The sequence below is a fragment of the Lagopus leucura genome, unplaced genomic scaffold (genome assembly GCF_019238085.1).
Source record: "Lagopus leucura isolate 7727_CA_CO unplaced genomic scaffold, USGS_WTPT01 Super-Scaffold_100002, whole genome shotgun sequence".
In the NCBI taxonomy this organism is placed as follows: domain Eukaryota; kingdom Metazoa; phylum Chordata; class Aves; order Galliformes; family Phasianidae; genus Lagopus; species Lagopus leucura.
The window spans coordinates 24,560,641-24,580,793 of record NW_024962263.1 but is presented as its reverse complement, the minus strand read 5'-3'; the positions used below and the strand labels follow the sequence as shown (position 1 = coordinate 24,580,793).

The 20,153-nt window shown below is 40.9% G+C and overlaps 2 protein-coding genes across 11 annotated transcripts in view; both read left to right on the top strand.

The window, feature by feature from the left end:
• Positions 1–16,170, top strand: part of DDC (dopa decarboxylase) — a 69,587-nt gene extending 53,417 nt beyond the window's left edge. For 4 of the 7 annotated variants that reach the window (XM_042869105.1, XM_042869107.1, XM_042869109.1 and 1 more), the window contains exons 12-14: positions 490–588; positions 7,095–7,196; positions 11,243–13,853. In XM_042869105.1, coding sequence (XP_042725039.1) covers positions 490–588; positions 7,095–7,196; positions 11,243–11,458 — 417 coding nt within the window. In that variant the 3' untranslated portion in view covers positions 11,459–13,853. The other 3 variants (XM_042869110.1, XM_042869112.1, XM_042869111.1) reach the window with 3 other exon arrangements.
• FIGNL1 (fidgetin like 1) lies at positions 7,108–18,287 on the top strand. 4 transcript variants are annotated; one of them, XM_042869104.1, is made up of 2 exons: positions 7,108–7,196; positions 16,087–18,287. In XM_042869104.1, exon 2 carries the CDS (start codon positions 16,095–16,097, stop codon positions 18,159–18,161), a length of 2,067 nt encoding a protein of 688 aa, XP_042725038.1. In that variant the 5' UTR covers positions 7,108–7,196; positions 16,087–16,094; the 3' UTR covers positions 18,162–18,287. The 4 variants fall into 4 exon arrangements, with proteins under 4 accessions (XP_042725038.1, XP_042725037.1, XP_042725036.1 ...); XM_042869103.1 differs by lacking the exon at positions 7,108–7,196 and adding an exon at positions 14,263–14,316; XM_042869102.1 differs by lacking the exon at positions 7,108–7,196 and adding an exon at positions 14,322–14,396.
• The last annotated feature ends 1,866 nt before the right edge of the window (positions 18,288–20,153 follow it).

The following is a 20,153-nucleotide window of genomic DNA, read 5'->3' as shown; positions in this document are numbered from 1 at the left end:
GTGTCTTGCATATGTAATATTTCAAGGTTTAATTAGTAGAAAGAAATTGCCTAAAGATTTCATTTTTTAGAGTAGTAGATAACACCTTTTTTTAAATGCACTTTTTAACCTTGACAATAGAAAATCTTTTGTTTTGAAGCAGAAAACAAGTCAATCATACTAGAAGCTAGCCCCACAGCTGCAAGCTAAAACTTACTTTTTCCAAAGCCCTTGAGGAGAATTCAGGATGCAAATAGACAGTTGGTTTTGGCTTGTGACCCTTTCATTCTGCCAACAACCTTCTTTTCTACCTCTCATTTGAGAAACTTGAGTATTAAACAGTCATAGTAGGGCACGAGCCAAGAATCGCCATTTCTGTTATTAGTGGGCCCAATCCTAGCTATGGTCTCTAATATCTGAAATTAGCTTAGAAGTCATTGCGGCATATACACTTTCTGCAGTATCACTGCAAGGCTGACTTCTAATGTGGATGCCTCCCTCTTGCCACAGCACTGGCAGATCCCCCTGGGGAGGAGGTTCCGCTCCCTGAAGCTCTGGTTTGTGCTGAGGATGTATGGCGTCACAGGACTGCAGGAACACATCCGCAAGGTAACTGCAGCGTGTTTTCTTGGGTGGGCTGCTTGGAATAGCAAGGGAAAATGAACTTTGTCCCTGTTTTCCAAAACTTTTGTATGCGACAGAAAGCAATTGCTTTAATAGAGCTCAGGTCAGTAGAAGTACTGCTTGTTTGCCCCAGTTCTATATGATAGCAGGATCAAAATTGTCACCTGTTTTGTATTACTGTTTAGAGAATACAAGCATCGGAATTTGAAATGTATACAATGCAGCACCATGCATCCCTCTCAAATAAATTGGAGCCAGAATATATTGATGTTTTTTTGGGGGGGGAAGAAAAAACATGAAAACAGACAGTGCATGCCTATGTTATGAATAGGCATGCATTGATTGCATGTTTAGATTATAATTAAGGTCACTGGGCTGCATTTATGCTGCATTAACTTACAGGGTATGTCTGCCTATCCTTGAAGTGATAATTTCTGCTGGTTCTGCTTCCTGTTTAAAATGCATAAAAAAAAAAATCAAAAGCCATTATGAGTACAATTTGCAGTTTGTTAGCATTGCTGTGAATAAGTACTAAGTTTAGTCTTGATTTAGACCTGGCACCAGTCTAAATCAAATATATACTTCCTCTGTGGCAGTAAAATCAAATTCAAGCATGCTTTTCCTTTTTATGAAGTTTAGGGAAACTTCTAGTGAGAGAAGCTCTGTGATTTGGCTGTAAATATTTACAAAAATATCCATTAGCTGAGAATCTGGTCTCATATACCAAACTCTCACAGACACACATTCCTTTCTGTTGTGGTGCTAAACAGATTAAGCCCTAAGAAAGGCTTCTCCTGTCGTTGTAAAACAACTGCATGAAAACATCTCTTGCAATTTGGGAAGGTTCTGGGAGGGACAGTGTCCTCATTTTTATTACAGTGTATTTTTCAACCGACTCTTAACTCTCAACTGAATCACTGACTTAAATTATATTTTTATTCCTAATAAGGTTGTCAGAAGCAGATGTTGACAACAGTGGCAAGCCTGATGTTCTGTTGTCCTTCTGGCAACCTGATACATACCTTCCAATGAAAAATTGATCTATAGTTTGTTACTGCTTTACTAGACTGCCACTACAGTTCCTCATGCTTTGCTCTTTCAGGTTAGATTTTTGGAGACTGCAATAATTTCAGCATGATGCCAAGTTTTCAAGTAGGGCTAAATCTCCCCCTGGGAAAACTGGATTGGAAGCCCCATGTTAATTATATGGCCTTGATCAGGAAGATTTCTGCAATTTAATACTCACATTCAACAAGAAGCTTTGCAGTTTTCTTGTTCCCTACCTTCCTGGCCGCCCAGACAAAAAGTGCTCGTGTTCCCATAATCTTAGCTGTTTTTATATTTTCTATGACAACACAGTTCAGGAAGGGAAAGCAAATCAATCCTTCCTTAAAGATACTGACTGCTAAGTTGGAACCATCATACGATGCCTTATTTGTGAAGATAATCAGAAAGCTATATTTCCAAGGCCTTGTTGAACTGAGTGTGTGTTTAATATTTCTTTACGATGAAAGTGTTCCTTTGTATACAGAGGGAAAAAAGTTATCAACTTTTTTTTTTGTTTTTTTTTTTTGTTTTTTTCAACTTTGGAAAAGTAGTAAGGGTAATTAAAAGCTGAATTTGAGCCACTGTATACATCTGTCAAACTGGAGCCTTTAAGTCCATTTCTCCTCACCACCCCCCTTGATTAGTGCTGATTAAATTTGGTGCATTTCAAAGCAGCTTTAAAAAAAAAACACACAAAAAAAAAAAAAACCCAAAAAACAGTCCTTCTATCTCCAGCAGCTCATAGCTGAACATACATATCAAGAAAAAAATTGCATTTCATTTGCTTCCGGCTTTTGTAGAATTTCAGTAAAATAGGACTTGCAAGTTTGCAGATGCGTTGGTGAAGTTTTATCAGTAGTTGCAAAATAACAATTATGAATGTGTTTTATATCTTACCCATTTTTCTCTCTTCTCAGGAGTTATCCTGGGCTCCAGATATATTTTGATAAATCTTGACCATGGGCAAATGAAACCAACACGATGCTGGTTCACATTTTCTAATCTACAGACAAGTTTTTTAAAGAAAAAGTAAACTGGAGTTTAACTCAGCTTGTTCTCTTCACATTAACATTGCTTGTCCTAGCACTCAGCCTTGAAAAGATGCTTTCATTTAAACACACCCTAATATCTTGCAAGGGACAGTATTTATGTATTTATGTTTCCACTGCTGGCAAAGGCAATCTTTGAAGAGAATAGCCACTACTGGATCTTGTGGTACTTCTGTCTTAAGGGAAATGCTGTAGTGCCAGAATTATTTCTAAGGCTATATTTATAACAGTAGGTCATAGAGAGGCCATTCCTAGCATGAGATCTAGGCTGCAATGGCAGGAGCAAGTACTGCAACCTTCAGGTGGAGAACAGAGTCGAGCCAGGGAGTGGGAAGTTCTCTCTTTCTGATGTGCCCCAAGAAACAGGCTGTGCAAATAGAATCAGGCAGAAAATCAGCTTTCAAAGAGTTTCTTGAGGTGATATGTGGGGAAGAAGATGCATGTGCATCTCACTTGTGCAGGAGGTAGTAGGTAGGCCCTATTGTGTCTGTTCACCCCATACAATTGCAGCTAGGACATGACTGTTCAGGTGCATGACTGGGCCTTGTTAAGAGATTGGGGACCAGGAGTTTCAATTCCTTTCTGGGTTTATATAAATCTCAATGTGAATGGTGTGATTGCCTGGCAAAAATGACAACTCAGCTCCTCAGTCACAGAGCTAGAAAGATTTATCCAGCATTTATAGACTTCTAGTCAGGCTTCCTTTTGCACTTTCTTCCCAGAAAACATGTAATATATTAACCTGTTGTAAAGAATAGATTTTAAAGCAGTGGCAAAGGGAGTCATTTCTGATGGATATGGGGAGAGAAAAATATGAATTTTGGTGGAAAGCTCACAGCTATTGAGGAGATGTAAAGAAGGCAAAAACAACAATAAAAGTCTGATTCCAAATACTCAGAGTCGGTATAGATGTGAAACCCAAACAGTGCATTTGTAAGCAGCACATTATAGACTTCTTAACCATATATTACTCCTTTGTCCTTTTAAGTCATCGCAAATTTCTCTGAAGTCATCTGAAAAGTTAGAAATTAACATTCTTGTAGGCAATTCTCATGAACATTTCGAGTCAGATAAATCATAAATCCTTTGGAGGCCAGAAGAAATCACTTTACCACCTTCTCATCAATGATCATGAACTCTATTAAAATTGTACAACGGAGACCAAGAAACTGGCGCAGCACAGAACAGCAGTGCCAGAGAGAGAACTACAGTTGGGGAGTGGCATAGTCCAAGTGGCTAAGTCCAAGTTCAGAGGACACTTTCTGCAGCATTTGGAGAGTTGTAGTGAGATATGAGCTAAAGCAGGCACAGAGGTGAAATCTAGGAAGAAAACTTTCAAGGTTATGCAGATATGTGTACTTATTGTGGTGCTTCTAAGAAACTCCCTTGAAACAGAAGCTACTTTAGTTCTGGAAGGATTTGTCCTACAGTGAATTCTCAACTGAAGTATCTAAATGCTGGAGCTCACACGTGTTTATATATGCCCCGGACCTGGAGGCATTCAAAGCCAGGCTGAATATGGCTCTGGGCAGCCTGGTCTAGCAGAGGGGCTGGAACTAGATGATCATTATAGTCCTTTTCAACCGAGGCCATTCAATGATAAGTACAGATCTTCTGTATGGACTGCACCATAATGTCTCACGAGTTTACTCTTCTCATCAATGATTATGTAAGGCATTTTCTCTAATCCTGATGAATCACAAGTTAGTTGCCATTTTTTTCTTATCTCACTGCAAAAAGGCAATAGTTATTTACCAGAGGTAGTGAGACACAGAAATCCCTTGCAAGCTTCAATGTTTCCATCTGCTAAATGTCACTGTGAAGAGAAGTGCCGGTGTTCAGCTCCTACATACTGACATTTTTCAATAACACAATACAATACATATAATTCCACTTTAGGAACCGATGTGATAAAGGGTTTTTCCAAATGACATTACTAAAAACAGTATGTGAGTTGGTTTGTGTACATACTTTTTTTTTGGTCAAAATGTACAAGGTAAAATACTTTTTAAAGGTTAAATGCAGCTTGAATCAACTTTAAATTAATGGTGCTAAGGGTGCAGCATGGTGATTGTGTCAAAACCATTTGGAGAGTTACAATAACCACGGATTTGTACATATTCAGCAGAAAACCGAAAAGCTCAGTTTTCAGTTCTGCAAATAAGACTTGATTTTCATAGTTTACTTGCACATCTTGAAAATCAGGAGTACTGAAACCACGTGTGTACCCCTGTGAGCTATTACCATACCCATGTCCAGAATGGGATACAGCTCTTTGAGTTGCAGAGAGGCAGACGTGAAACCTACAAGCCCTTTGAATTCTGCAGGCTTAGTAATGTTTAACTTTATTGAATTTATTTATGCTTATGTCAACAATCTTTGTAAGAGCAATTCAGGTTAAGAGCTTACAAAGGTGCAGGAGTTCAAAGGTGCAAGGTCTTGGATCACTCTGTGAAGCAGAGCTGCACAGGTGAATCTTGTTGGTCCCAGCTTTCTCTACTTCCCCGTCCTCTAAAAATCTAATACACGTGGTGCCCCCCAGTGGCTTTCACTGTTATTGCTGTTCCTTACAGCTTGCTGTGGATAAAATTGCTTCCATATATGAATACTAAATTCATAGAATTTTGATTTGTGTTTTACTGAATAGTCCGTTTTCCCCTGATTTTTATCTCTCAAAATTCTTGAAAAATCTCTTAATGTAAAATAAAATAAAAAGGACAGAAATACCTGCTAAATACTACAGCATCTGTAGTATCCTTGTAAAAAACACTTGCAGTAAGCCAAACCTTAAATTATTCTCTTATTCAGTTATTGCCAGGCAGATTTTGATTAAATTCGCTTTGTGGTTGCACTCAGATAAACAAGCTGTGAAACTGTCATCATATTGAACAGAAATTTCTTATGATCTTGATGTCCAAGATTTGGTATATGCAGTGTAGAATTTTGCTGTGTCAAAAGCATAACTTGTCCAATGCTATAGAAAAGAGGGAAGGAGGCGACAGTAAAAGATTGTTGCAGCCTTTGTGCATGTTGCATATATGCTTCCCATGCACTTTATGCGTACAAACATGTGGATGTATATTCTGGTCAAATTTCATAGTTGTAAAACCATGCTGTTTATGTTAGCAGAAATGCCTTGGAAGGGATTGGGCATGCTGTTGTTCTTGCTCCTGATTCAAAGAGTGCTCAATCTGATTTCAGGGAGAGATGAAAGATGGATGCAATAAAAAAGCAGAGAGGAAGTGGTAACAGCAGTAGGACTGGCTGGTTGCAAGGGGTATTGGCAGCCAGGCAGTGCACCTTGAATCACTATTCTTATTCCATATAAACAGTGTTTTTCTATTTTAAGTAATAAACATTAGGAAAAGATGTTAGAACTGTTGTTTAATTTTTGTTTTGTTTTTGTTTTTGTTTTTTGTTTATAGGAAAGCCATGATAATTTTCTATGTAGATCAGCTACTACAGACATACATACAAACAAATTCTAGTAGCCAGATACTTTTGTTATCTTCTTTTTTCTGTACAACGAGCATGAAGTTGATGACAGCCTGTTAGGGGGCTGAATACAGTACTGCAGGTACCTGATGTGAATGTGGGATCTTTTGTTCAAAGTGCTTTTATATTCATTTTCTGTTTGGGGGGAAGCAAAATCTGCTGTATACGCTTACAAACTTCACTGACTGACATTAGAACTTCCTTGCTGGTTGTCAGTATGCCTGTTGGTATTTTCTGTATTTGTTTGATTTTGGGAGAGCATCAGTCTTCGTAAATTTTGGAATAATAAATCTAGTTTGGTAACCGATTTAACTGTTTATCAGGCTGAGGTATGCTGTCTGTTTCCTTTATTTTACTGTTACCACTGTTCTTTTCAATGGGACCTGAGCACCCAGGCCAGAAAGGGTGAGCAAGTTATACCCCTCACAGTTATTCTCATGTTAAGGGAACTCTTCTAAAAAGCCCGTCTGTCTCTGTCCATCTTATTGTCCACTGGAATTGTGGTCATTTTCACTGTATAAATCCGTGCATCCTTCCCTTTCCTCTTTTCAGACTCTGCAGCTGTTTTCGACCAAAACTGAGAATGGCAGAAAATGTAAAACAGAACTCTTGCAAATATTTACTATTAATATGGCATCCCGAAAGGTATAAAACATTTCGTGAAGAAGCAGACCTGTACTCCCTAAGATAAACTGAGCAACCAATATTGTTACAGCTCAGTATGGTCTCCGACAGTCATACGCGTGATATAAGTTAACATAAACAGATGGCAGTGTGTGAATATCATCACCTATTAGAAGAGGGAAATGAGAAAAGCGATTAAGGATGGAAGCAAATTTAGCAAATCATTTCTTTGAATGAATCAAATTTATACAATAGAGACGCTCTTTTTCTTCTCAGCATGTCAGGCTGTCGCACCAGTTTGAACATTTAGTCCTTCAGGATGAGAGATTTGAGATCTGTGCTGAAGTTGTCTTGGGACTAGTCTGCTTTCGACTGAAGGTAAGGCAGCTGAGACTTATTACTTCTATCATGTTTTATAGCACTGCAATCACCTGCAGTAGAATACAGTCTTTGTAGTTAATACAGTTAATTATTTTTTAAGAAAAGCAGGGAGAACTCATGTAGATCATAGTGGATTAAAGAAAGAAGCCTAAGACATTTTTCTTAAAATTAAAATCAAACGCTTGCAGGAAATTTAAGCATAATAGAGTATGGAAATCTGTAGTCAAGGCAAACAATTAGTCTTAGTCTGCCCAGTCATACCAAATAGCTGTTGTATTCTGTGCTTGATGGACTTTGAATTAGGTGGTAGTTTTAATATATTTCCCAAGGCATTTATTTATGATGTGTCTGTGTGTGCATTAAATGCTTCTTACTGATTTTATATGTGTGTATATTTAATAATTTTATATATATGTATAACATCTGTCATGTATGAAGACAGAGTAATAAAGTTTTGTTGTTATTGTTCTTTAAAGAAAGCATCAAACATTAAAAGGAGATCAGTGTCTTGTTTTTGATAATGAACTTGTTTAATAAAGGAGCTTGCAGCTAAAGCTGCTGTGAAGGGCTTATTGTGACCCTGAATCTGAACACCAAACAATAAGAAAAATGCCACTGGTGTTTTCTGTTTCATGTGTTTTTTTAGTTTAGGTCTCCAAATGAGCTTTTGGCTTTTCTGAAAGCCCAGAAGCACATCTTGGCATCTTCTAGGTAGTGTGTTATTACCCCTTTTCTCAAATTCTTTTCTCAGTCATTCAGTTGCCCTAGTTACTACCGTCTAATGGTTTCTATAACAGTATCTGTAACAGTAAGGTGATGGTAAAACAGGAAATGTAATAGGAAAATGGTTTCATTTGAATTTATGGTGTTTAAAAGAAAAAAAAAGATCTGCTAATAGGGGATCAGACATACTAAAAATGCAGGGCTGTACTAATAAATGGAAATGTGAATCTATTTTCTTTCATAATGAGAACTTTTCAAAATTGTTGAGGAGTAGGTCCTGTGGCACTTACTGCTCAGTTACAAGAGGTGGTTGGAGTCTGCTCTCTGACTTGGTCAAGGAATCTCCAGTTTTGCAGATTCAGAATCAGCTGTAAGTGCTCTTTGTTTAATTTAAAGAAACAGTTGGTCCTGGTGAAACAGAGCTTAGCCACACAGGAATTGTCATTTATGATCAGATCAGTTCATCCATATCTGGTCTCTTATCCTTGGTGCTCCACAGGAAGAAAACAGGTCCACAGGGAAAGACAATTAAACAAGTGAAGATAAATACTGGATATCTAGCTAATAAACTTTCAGGCAAGTTGTAGAACAAAGGCATGGTTCTTCTGAAATCTAATGCTGAAAGAGCATTAAGTCTTCCCTGTACAAAAAGAAACAAACACCCCAAACCTAATCTATGTGTGATTTTTATATAGTTAGAGTAATGCTGAGGGACAGGAAACTTGAACTGTAATGCTGCACAGTTGTAAAATAACAGCAATATTTTTCCTTCCTTTGTTCTTGATAAATCCTTTTTTTTTCTTAGCTTTTTTTTTTCTTTCTCCATGCTGGAGAGAGATGTAGTAATGATCTATGACTTTCATATTATAACTGTTTCATCAAATGTCAGAGAAGAAATCCAAGTATCATGCCAAAGGGTTAATTTTTGGCCTTCTTATCATGTCTGTAGATGAATACAAGCCAAGCTAATCATTTCTCCAAGGGAGTGAGAACACTGGCTTATTAAAACTGACAGACTCTATCAGAGCTGGTTTCTTTCTTCTCAAGGCTCTGGGAGATGATTTGTCACTGCTTACTTCAATTTGATGTGACATCTAAGTGTCACAGCAGTCCCTGGGTGCAGCTGTGAGAGTAGAACAGAAGAAAGATACAGAAATCTTTCTCCTTCTTCCTCTTACCCCTGCCAAGGGCATTAGCATCATATTACCACTTGTATTGCTTGAAAGTTAGCACCGGGCATTTCTTACTATAAGCAAAGATCATCATTTTAATGATGGATTACCTTAAATAAGGAAGCAGGAAATCATTGTCACCAGTGATTGTCCCATGGTAGGCGGGGGGAGAACGCAGGGACATGCAAAATGTTGATGTTGGTCCATCTCATAGGGAGGAATGTTCATGATACTCTAAGAAAAGTTGTGTGAATAGCTCCTAAAAACCTAAGTCACAAATTTCAGGCTCTCACCCACATTCCCTAACTTAGCTCATGCTAAGTCAAAACAAGGCTTTGACTTGGGTTCAGTTCCAACTGTAATATGATCCAAAAGCACCCAAAGAATTCATTCGTCTTTACTGCCATGGGAAGCCATATCTCTCTTACGCTTTGTTTTCTTTTGGAGAAGGCTAAGAAGGGCAAGTCACAGTGGTGTAGATTTGAGATAACATTTTCTAATGGAAATATTTTCAAGAAGAATATGGCTGCTACAGTGAAAAAAAAAAAAAAAAACTGTACTCTTTTGCTTGTTGTAGATGAATTTGTTGTTTTGTAGCTCTAATACTGCAATGGACAATAAGAGATCACTGGAACTCCCAGCATCTCTTGCAATTCTGTGTCACCAGCAGTGTAATGGAAAGAGCAATGGCAGCACAATAGTTAAGATATTTCTCCAAAGAGTAAAATTATAGCGCTAGAGATAACACAGTATATCTTACATTGTTGTGGCAAGCTGCCAGCAAATCTGAAGGCATCAGGCTGTTGATATAAAAAATTAGACATATGGGTTCCTTTTACTTAGGTAATAAAGACTGTCAAGAATATGCAGTTATCATTTCAACCTGCATTGCTAAATCAGAGCCAAAATCCTAAGACACTGCTGTCATTGTTTTCATTTAAAACAATTTACTGCTGTTTCGGAAAATCTGATCACATCTCTTGCTTTATTCTTAACTGCTGATGAAGATAACTAAGAAAACCATTAATTAACATCAGCTGAACCTGTAAAAGAATCAGTGCTTTTCTGTGCAGTCCTGTTTCTTTTGGGAGTTGGTAGTAGAAGCGTACAGCTGCTCTAAAGGAAATCCTCACATTCAGTAGTTGAGTACAAGAAGAAATAAATACAACAGAAGGAGAGAAAATTCAAAACTGCATGCATGTAGAGTCCCTCTGACCTTCTACAAGTTATTTAGCACCTATACCTTTGTGTCCCTGAATTCATAAGAAGAATGGTTGCTGCCAGTGGAAAGAGGGCTAGTTTACTGCATTTCTAAATTCAAGTAGAAAACGCTGGAATTCTGAGAAGGACACTTCCTATAGAACCTTAAGTGAATACTTCTTTTATGGTGCTTTCTAATAGGGCAAGCCAAATTTTGATTCCTTAATTTTACTTACGCCAGGGATACATTACCTTAATTATAACTTAACTAAGAATAAGATTTTCATCTTTGTAGTCCAAAGACTCTAAAGGCAACCATGCTAAAGTGAAGACTGGAAGATTTGTTTTACAAATATTGGTAGAGTTCATTGCAAAACTGCCTTGCATTTTTATTTAAGCTCTTTAGTATGAGAGTGGTGAGGTGCTGGAACGGGCTGCCCAGAGAGGCTGTGGATCCCCCGTCCCTGGAGGTGTTCAAGGCCAGGTTGGATGTGGCCCTGGGCAGCCTGGTGGAGGTTGGTGGCCCTGCATGTGGCAGAGGGGTTGGAGATTCATGATCCTTGAGGTCCCTTCCAACCCAAGCCATTCTATGACTCTGTGATTCTATGAATTAGATCTAAGAAAATTGTAATGAAATGGATACAATAATCAATGATTTTAAATGAAGCTACCTAGCTTATGACCTTAGGTCACGAGAAAGTAGCCAGCTATTGCAAATGCCATAGAGTGAAAACAGCTTCTAAACCACAGTTAATTTATAAATCTCTTTGCGGCTGAAAAACGATCTCTAGAGCCATCAACTTTTTGTATAATCCTTTGATGGCAAAGCATTTACAGATGAGAAAGTGGCTAGATGTTACTGGAGACAGGCTTGGCTGCTTGGTGGAATTTACATATTCCAGATTTCTGAAATTCATTACCTTATCTGTTGAATTACAATGATTTCAGGGCTCAAATGAACTAAATAAGGCACTTCTTAAAAGCATAAATGAGGCCAAGAAGATTCATCTGGTCCCATGCCACCTGCGAGAGAAGTTTGTGCTACGCTTTGCTATTTGCTCCCGCACAGTGGAATCCACCCACGTCAAGTTTGCCTGGCAGCACATCTCACAGCTGGCGACTGAGCTCCTGAAAACATGGGAACAAAACCACCAGCAGCAGTAACAGTGGTGAGGTAGCAGCAGGGAGGAGGTAATTAGCTGGCTTTCTTTGTGTTGCCAAGTTTAATTTTAGGGGCAGGTGGGAAAGTCGAGTTATGAGGGGAAAAAAATCAAAAGCTGTTGCTACATAGCCCAGCTGCAGTAGCAAAATCCTTGCCAACAAGTTGTGTTCTAACCTTAGTGATTCATTCTCTGCACTGCATTTTCATCTTGCCTTTTTCCAGAAGGGACATATCCATGGCATCTCAAGCTGTCATTTCTTTCCTGTTAGTTATCAAGAGCATTCATTGATCCCAGCAATGGAAACAGAGGGTTAGTATTCCCTCTATTCTTGACATTAAGCCCCCAGCACAAAAACTCTACTCCAGAGATAAAAATGTAAGGTGTCATCACCAAATAATTTGACATCATAGTGACTTCAGAAAAAAACAGGTTGTAGGAAGCTCAGTCACCTGGTTATAACACTGTTGGGGTCCTATTCTAAGCAGGCAAGCACAGATGTAATGAGCTGGGTCACTAACATGCTATGACACACGTGCTGCTGTATTTTTTGCAAATGAAGTTAGAACTTCAAGACTCCTTTCATTATACAGTCAAACTGAGGGAGTGAATGCTTGCTGCCCTTATGGCAGGTTCTCTCTCCTTAGAAGTTTCCTTCTAAGACAGTGATTTTGTCAAATCTCAGCAAATTGCTTATGCTGCTTATTGGTTTTCACTTCAGTCATCCATATTGATGCTCCGTCTTCAGAGTTCTGCCAAAATCCATGTGCTACCTGATGTTCTGTATTTTCAACTCAGTTATTATAAGCAGTAACTAGTTGAAAATAATCTGTAAGCTGTGTTGTGTGAAATAGAGTTGTGACATCTTTTGATGGCTACCACTCCACTTGTTTCATTGTTTGATGAAGAAATATTTGTCAAAATAAAAAGTGTACCAGGAACAGCTGGCATGGCATGCAGACTGCTGCTAGCCACATTTTGTCTCTGTGACATCCCAAGGGAGAACCAGACTGGACACGAGGAAAAATGTATTTACTATGAAGGAGATTGAATACTGAAACAGGCTTCTTAGAGAGGTGGCTGATGCCCTGTGCCTGTCAGTGTTCAGTGGCATTTGCACTCAGTAACATGCTTTAATTTTTGGTGCCCCCTTAAGTGATCAGACTGTTGGCCTATTACATGATCTCTGAAAGTCCCTTCCACCTGGCCTATTCTAATTCTAATACCCACAGAACTGCATTTCCTCACAGCCAGCACAATACAGAAATCTGAATTTCACAGTTCTTGTTTTTGTTTTCTTCTGAAATCTGGGGATGATTTGAAGCTGCAGTCAATGAAGGCTTTTTTAGCAGTCAGTCTCCCACTGCCTCTTTCCCCCCATGTGCTTTGCAGAACATTAATGTTAAGTTGTGTTAAGAACATTGATGTTAAATCATCTCAGAAAAAAAAAAATAATAATCTGGGCTATGTAATCAACTCAAGAACAAAATTGTTAAAAATAATGTTTTTGAAAGAAGGACCTTTCTGCTGTTTCTGCTCTGTAGCTTTGCAATATATTTGTAAGTGAAATGACTTTTGGTGGGAGAAACACTGTATCTATGAATAGTTAATATGTGAACCTTTATCTCTGCGCCTTGTGTTCAAAAGCTAATGCAGTCTGTTCTGATTGATGCTGTTAAAGATAATTACAAAATCTCAGCAAAGCACTTTAGTAGAATACCCACCTCTCAAAGGATGCTGTGCAGCTACTGGAGAAGAAGGGGAAAACATAACTTTTCAGTAACCATGTAGATTCTTTAACAACAACAACAAAAAAAAGAGTGGAAGGCTACAACACTTACACTCTTCATCATGGCAGGTTATGTTTTATTACTGATGGTGAGATGCTGAAAATATGTAGTTATGAAAGGTGTTGCTAATACGCTTAACATGAGGGGTAGTGGCTGTAAGTTGCCTAGGGAGGTGGTGGAGTCCTTGGAGTGTTCAGTAAATGAGTGGACATGGCACTGAGGGGGACGGTCAGTGGGCATGGTGGGATGGGCAGATGGTCGGACTGGATGATCTTAGGGGTCTTTTACAACCTCAATGATTCCATGATTCTTTGTGAAACCCTACCCCAGACTGCACTGAAATTGGTACGTCTAGTTTTCTCTTGCTTCTGTGTGTCAGATTATGCCCGTGGTTGGTTGTCACTGTTATCACTGTGTCTGTCACATAAGCAGAGGGTGGTGGTATGTAAGTGACATCTGTGGAGACCCTGTAACCCGACTGGAAAAGTCATCTCGTGTTTGGTGGTTTTTTTTTTGTGAGCCGTGCGGTTCCTTTAAATCTCTGTCCGAAGTCTGTCAAACTGACATGTTGGTTTTATGAGCAGCACTAATAAAGGAAAAGAAAACCACGGCTGTTGTCTGTCTCTGCTGTTAAGCCCAACCTTTCCCATTTTGCCCACATCCACTGTAAGGGGTACCATCTCCTCAGATCACTGTGGCATTCCAACTTCACCACCAGTGATTTTTAACTTGTTCTCTGAACCAACTACGGGGCATCCAGGAGCTCCTGCGGGACGTTTCCTTTTTAGCAGTGTCCTTCTGAAGAGCTCGCTGTCACACCACACCACAGCCCAGTCCATCTGGCACCAGCCGCCACAGCGCCGCGGAAGGCGTTACCGCGAGGCGCGCAGCCCGCGCCCATTGGTGGGCGCCCGCCGCAGCCGCAGCCAATAGGGAGCGGGAAGGCCCGCGCGCCCGCCTCCTGGCCTCCTTTAAGCTCGAGCTGATGACGTTGGCGCAGCGAACCTTCCCCCTTCCCCCCCGCCCTAACCTTCCGATTGGTTGCGTCTGCCACAACGCTGCTATCCGATTGGTAGGGCGGGACGTGGGGGGCGGGGTCTGAGGCAGAGCGCGCGCGGGATCTACAGGGGCGGTTGTAGGCCGCCGCGGCCGGTGGGTGCTCGTGGTGCGGGCTGGGTGCGCGGATGTATCGCGGTGCGCTGTGCTCCGTCCTCTGGAGCGATTGGTGACCGTTAGGCCTCCTCACCTCAGGAGTGAGGAGCACATTTCGGGGCGTCCCTTCGGCCTGGGATGGAGAAGCGAGTCCTGGCTGGGCGGGCTTGGCCTGCTGGGAGCGGTGCCGGTGAGGGACTGCCCCTGCCCTGGGTTGCGGGCGGGACGGCACGGCACGGCACGGCACGGCACGGCGGTTGGCGTGCAGCCTGCTGGAGTGGTGCCCACTGGCGGCCCGGCGCGTGTGTTGGCTGCTGTCGTGTGTTGGTTTCCCTAAACAGCCCTACGGAGTTGGGCTGAAAACCACATCGCGTTGTGCTCACTGTGGTGCTTCGGTGATGCAGTCGCTGGGCAAAGTGTTTTATTTTTTTTTTTTTTTTAAGTAAAAAGAATGGGACGTCTCCCCATCCCCAGCGTTTCTTGGCAGCCTTGTATTCTGCACGCTTTGTTATTAATCTGCATTTGTGTGCTGCTTCTACCAGTGTGAATCTGTGCTTGAATCTGCAGCTGGATGCAGAGGCTTGTATTCTGTTTGCTGAGAGAGATAACATACCGACCTCCACCTTAACAGTTTTTGTTTGGTTTGTTTTCTTTTCTCGTTGGAAAAACCCCGTGCACATTGAGATGAACAGACAGATGTTAGGATTTAATGTATTTCAGCCATGTTGAGGAAGTGCTCTACGGACAGATCAGAATATGAGAATTGCCTATCAGAACAGTGTAAACCCTGCAGAAGCAGCAGTAGACTTCTCTAATTTTGCTTTTGCTTCTTCATCAACTGCTGAGTCCTGGCCCTTATCAGAGAGATTTCTGCATGTGACCACAGAGAGACTACTGTGAAATCACATCAAAAACATGGTCTGATCTTTTCAAAGCTAGTAAAACGCCCCTTCTGAGCCAAGACTCATCTTTCTTATTTTTTGAACTTAACAGCAGCAGAAGGAATTTAAATTCTGAAGTATACAATTGAAAAGTGAATATTGCTGTAAGCAGACAAGGCCTTTCTCAGGAATATAAAGCTGAGGGGGGGATTTAGTATGTTCTAAATGGAATAAGTAGTTACAAACATTTGCTACAAATCTATTTAATCAAGCCTATTCATTGCAATTTTTCCTCCCCTCACAGTTTGCGAATAGTTTTACTCAATAACTTTGTTGTTCCTTTTTTATTGCCATCACTGTCATCTTTTTAACAATGACCTGTATTCAGACCTCCTCTGCACTGTGCGCTGTCTTGTCAAATAGGAGCAAAAACATTGCTGATTTCATTTAACAAAGTCAGTTTTTGCTTGGCCATCTGTTAGCATTCTTTGCAGTCTAGTTACTTCCCCAGGAGGCTACAGGTTAAAAGCAAACTTTTCCTCTCTTTTTTCTTTTTTCTCCTTTTTTTTTTTATTCTTCTTTTCTTTCTTTGAACAAGGAAGAAAAGGAGCAGTGTAAGTGGCTTTTCCTACAGTGCTGCTTCCTTTTTGTAGAGTGTCCATTCTGGCTAAGCAACTTACAAGTTCTGCTGCACTCAATTAAAAATGATGTGTGTTTTCATTTATTTGCAATTCAAAAAGGGGCAAGCAGCCAAGTAAGCAGCTGTGAAACATTTTTTGTAACAACAGGTATTTTTATGTCTGTTTCAGTGTCAGTGATGGAGGCCCCGATGCATGGCACCGTGCACCTGAGCGACTGGCAGAAAAGTTACTTTGCTATTGCCTCTGGCACCTGCACACCCGGACAGAAGGCTGATGAGTACCGTGCCAAAATTCTGCGTATTCAGTATGCATGGGCAAACTCTGAGATCTCTCAGGTCTGTGCTGCCAACCTCTTTAAAAAATACGCAGAGAAATACTCTGCAATTATTGACTCTGACAACATAGAGACTGGCTTGAATAACTATGCTGAAAACATTTTGACTTTGGCAAAGTGTCAACAAAATGACAGTGACAAGTGGCAATCTGCCTTGACAACAGAGAATGTATTTGGTTTGAAGTGTGTGCAAGAGAGGATGCAGGCTGGCAAAAATGTCCAGAGCTCTCAGATGGCACCAGCAGATGCCCTTGTACTAGCTGATAAAGGGGTCAGTGCCTCTGCTGCTCCAGGCCTTCCCAGGCTCAGTGCCTTCAGCAGCACCGGTGAGAGTGAACGCTGTGCTAGCTCATCAAAAAGTACAGGTCGGGGCCCACATCTCCTTGAGCATCCCTTGTCTTCAAAGTCTCTCCAAAGCAGTGTGCCTCCTGTGACCAAAACTTTGGATATACTTCCTGTGTCTTCTGCCTCCTTAAGTGAACAGATTCATACGGGGTTCCAGGCAGCACCGCTGTTTGGAAATAAAGAAATGACAAGTGGTCCTTCTCCGAAAATTCCAGGTAACTGTAGTGATGGACAAAATTTGTCTCTTCCCAATCAGTCAGCTGTACAAGCATGGTCTGGGAAAAGAAAAGCATTTTATGGCTTGACTGATAAAGGCAGCACTTCCACATCTAGTCTTGCTCCATGCCAGGCTTCCAGTACTATGGAAGCCAACAGTTTTTCCGGGAATAGAAATGGAATTGAAGAGAGTGGTGTTCCTGGTTTTAGAACTGCCAAAGAACAGCTGTGGGTGGATCAGCAAAAGAAACCTCAGAGTCTACAACAGCGTGCGCCAGTCTCAACATATGGAGGTGTAAAAAAGTCACTGGGTGCTGGTAGATCTCGGGGTCCATTTAGCAAGTTTGTTCCTCCAGTCCCAAAACAGGATGGAAATGAAAACGGAGGAATGCAGTGTAAGCCTCATGCCAGAGGGCCAACGGATCCTTTACTTCCTGTAGATGAACGACTGAAAAGTATAGAACCAAAAATGGTGGAACTCATTATGCATGAGATCATGGACCATGGGCCTCCTGTGAACTGGGATGACATTGCTGGAGTTGAATTTGCTAAAGCTACAATAAAAGAAATTGTAGTCTGGCCTATGCTGAGGCCAGACATCTTTACTGGGTTACGTGGTCCTCCTAAAGGAATTCTTCTCTTTGGCCCCCCTGGAACTGGGAAAACTCTCATAGGCAAGTGCATTGCTTGCCAGTCTGGAGCTACTTTTTTTAGCATCAGTGCCTCTTCTCTGACTTCCAAATGGGTAGGTGAGGGGGAAAAGATGGTCCGTGCGCTGTTTGCTGTGGCACGATGTCAACAGCCAGCAGTGATTTTCATTGATGAAATTGATTCTCTGTTGTCTCAGCGTGGGGATGGGGAGCATGAGTCTTCAAGGAGAATAAAAACTGAGTTTCTGGTCCAGTTAGATGGGGCAACAACCTCCTCTGAAGATCGTATTCTGGTGGTTGGTGCAACGAATCGGCCCCAGGAAATCGATGAGGCTGCCCGAAGGAGACTTGTGAAGAGACTCTACATTCCTCTTCCAGAAGCTTCAGCTAGAAAGCAGATTGTTACTCGTCTGATGTCAAAGGAGCACAACTGTCTCAGCGAAGAGGAAATCGAGCTTATAGTTAAGCAATCAGATGGGTTTTCTGGGGCAGACATGACACAGCTGTGTCGTGAAGCTTCTCTGGGCCCTATCCGCAGTCTTCAGTCCATGGATATCACAACCATCATGCCAGAGCAAGTACGACCCATTGCTTTTGTTGACTTTGAGAGTGCCTTTGGAACCGTGCGGCCTAGCGTGTCCTCGAAGGACCTGGAGCTTTATGAAACCTGGAACCGGACATTTGGCTGTGGCAGATAGTTGCATTGTAACTTTTGCAGAAACAGTTCTTTAGCACTGTTATGTATTAAACCTGTGATCATTTAGTGTATCTACGCTGCTTTTTGTTTTTATCTGTCTTTGTAATAAACACTCTAAATTTACGCAGCCAGATGTCCAGGTGTTGGCATGAGGTGTAGCTCATTGAAAAACTGAGGAATTACAGAGAGCTGCTGTGAAGGATGGATGGATGAGTTTCACTGATGTTAAGGGGAAGATGATATCAGAACTAAATAATTTGGTTAGGGGTGTAGCAAAGCTGGAGCTGATGGGGAAACGAGGGGGCACACTGAGTTGGAAGGGAGACAGGAACAGAGGAAGGAAAGAATCATGGTGGATGAGGAAAGAAACTCATGGAAAAATAGAAGGGGGGAGGAAAGAGAACAGTGTCGTGTAACAGCCTATTCCCAGGTTGTTATTAAACTCTCTTTCTGTTTGCTTTTCCGTTTGACTTTGTTTTCTATTCTGTGTCTGTGTGCATACCATGCCTCATCAGGAGGGCACCAACAACTGTAGAAGAGGCCAAGGGTCATAAGGGGCTGTAGGCTCTCAGGGCCAGCCATGGACTTTCCATATTGTGTAGGGGTAGGGTGATGTGATCCTCATGTCTGCGCAAACTTCTCTAGAAAAAATTACTAGCAATCTTCAGGTTGGACTGCAAATGGAAATTGCAAATGCAAAAGGGAGGAAAGTAGCATCTGGAATGAGCCAAAGTATGGCCTTTTGGCAGGGAAGTTGCCTCCATCCCTGCAAGCATTCAAGGCTAGGCTGGATGTGGCTCTGGGCAGGCTCTGGGCAGCCTGGTCTAGTGGTTGGTGATCCTGCTCATAGCAGGGGGTTGACACTAGATGATCATTGTGATCCTTTTCAATTTAGGCTATTCTGTGATTCTATGAAGAGGAGGCTCAAAGTTTTGCTATGACTATTGCATGAACTTACATCCTATGGCAATGCTTGAAGGACCTGTGAACATGGTGCTCTTGTGAAGTGAGGGAGTGAGGAGACCTGGGTGTACTGCTGGTGAGCTTCAATCCTGTTCATGTGGAGACAAGAAATGAAATAGGGCTGTCTGTAGTGCTGTTTAGGCTGTTAGATAGGAAGAAGAAACGCTGTGTCCCAAAGTCAACTACTTAAAATGTTTTCTAATAACTGTGGTAAAATTACTAACTAGGTTCTATTTTGTATTCTTACCTAAGGGCTTGAAGAAAGGCTCTGCCATTTTGTTCAAATAATCCATCCTTGCCCACTGGCTGGATAGAGTTGAACTGAAAATACGTGAAATGCTTTCATTTTTGTAGGGCTGACTACAGTGGTATCTGGGGTTTATTTTCACTTTCTCTGAAGCATTTCTCCTTCTATTAGGAAAAAGCTGATCTTAAAAGCTAGTCATAAGATTTTTCTAAAGTGGGATAAATTATTGATGCTGTTTAGCTAACATTTTTTAAAGCCATTTGGGAACTGCAGAAAGCTATGAGACTAGTGAAGCTTAATTTTGGAATAATTTGGAAAGTTTAGCATTTCTTTTTGTTTAATCACAATAAGCCCTAACAATCAGTTCTAGTTTGTGTCTTCAGAAGCATGGGCTGTGTGAGGGATGGTTTTGCAGAGACATAAAAATTCAGGTATGCGAATTTATCTTAATTTTTGAAATAGTGGAAATAGAAGGATTTGGTTATAAAAATAAACAATTTGTGTCACTTTAGGCTCATACACCTCATGTTGGGGAGCAATAAATGTGCTTTAGGGAATATGTCTGCTGTCTGCAAAGATCTTAAACCCCAGTGAAAATATGTTCTTTAATATCTGAGTAAAAACCCCAGAGAATTTTAACTGTTTTAGTAAATCTCAAGAGTTGTTCAAGAGTAATAAAAACTTCATCATCTTACATAATTGCCATCTTTATGCTGAAAACTTCTTTTTTAATAGAGGGCTTTACTGGAAAGACAAGTGAGAATGCATGTGACGATAGACAGT

Excerpts from the sequence above, each read along its gene's own strand:
- FIGNL1 (XM_042869101.1), top strand. The coding sequence starts at position 14,535 with ATGGAGAAGCGAGTCCTGGCTGGGCGGGCTTGGCCTGCTGGGAGCGGT. Across the intron at positions 14,587-16,086 it reads GCCTGCTGGGAGCGGTGCCG|TGTCAGTGATGGAGGCCCCG; the intron begins GTGAGGGACTGC and ends TGTCTGTTTCAG.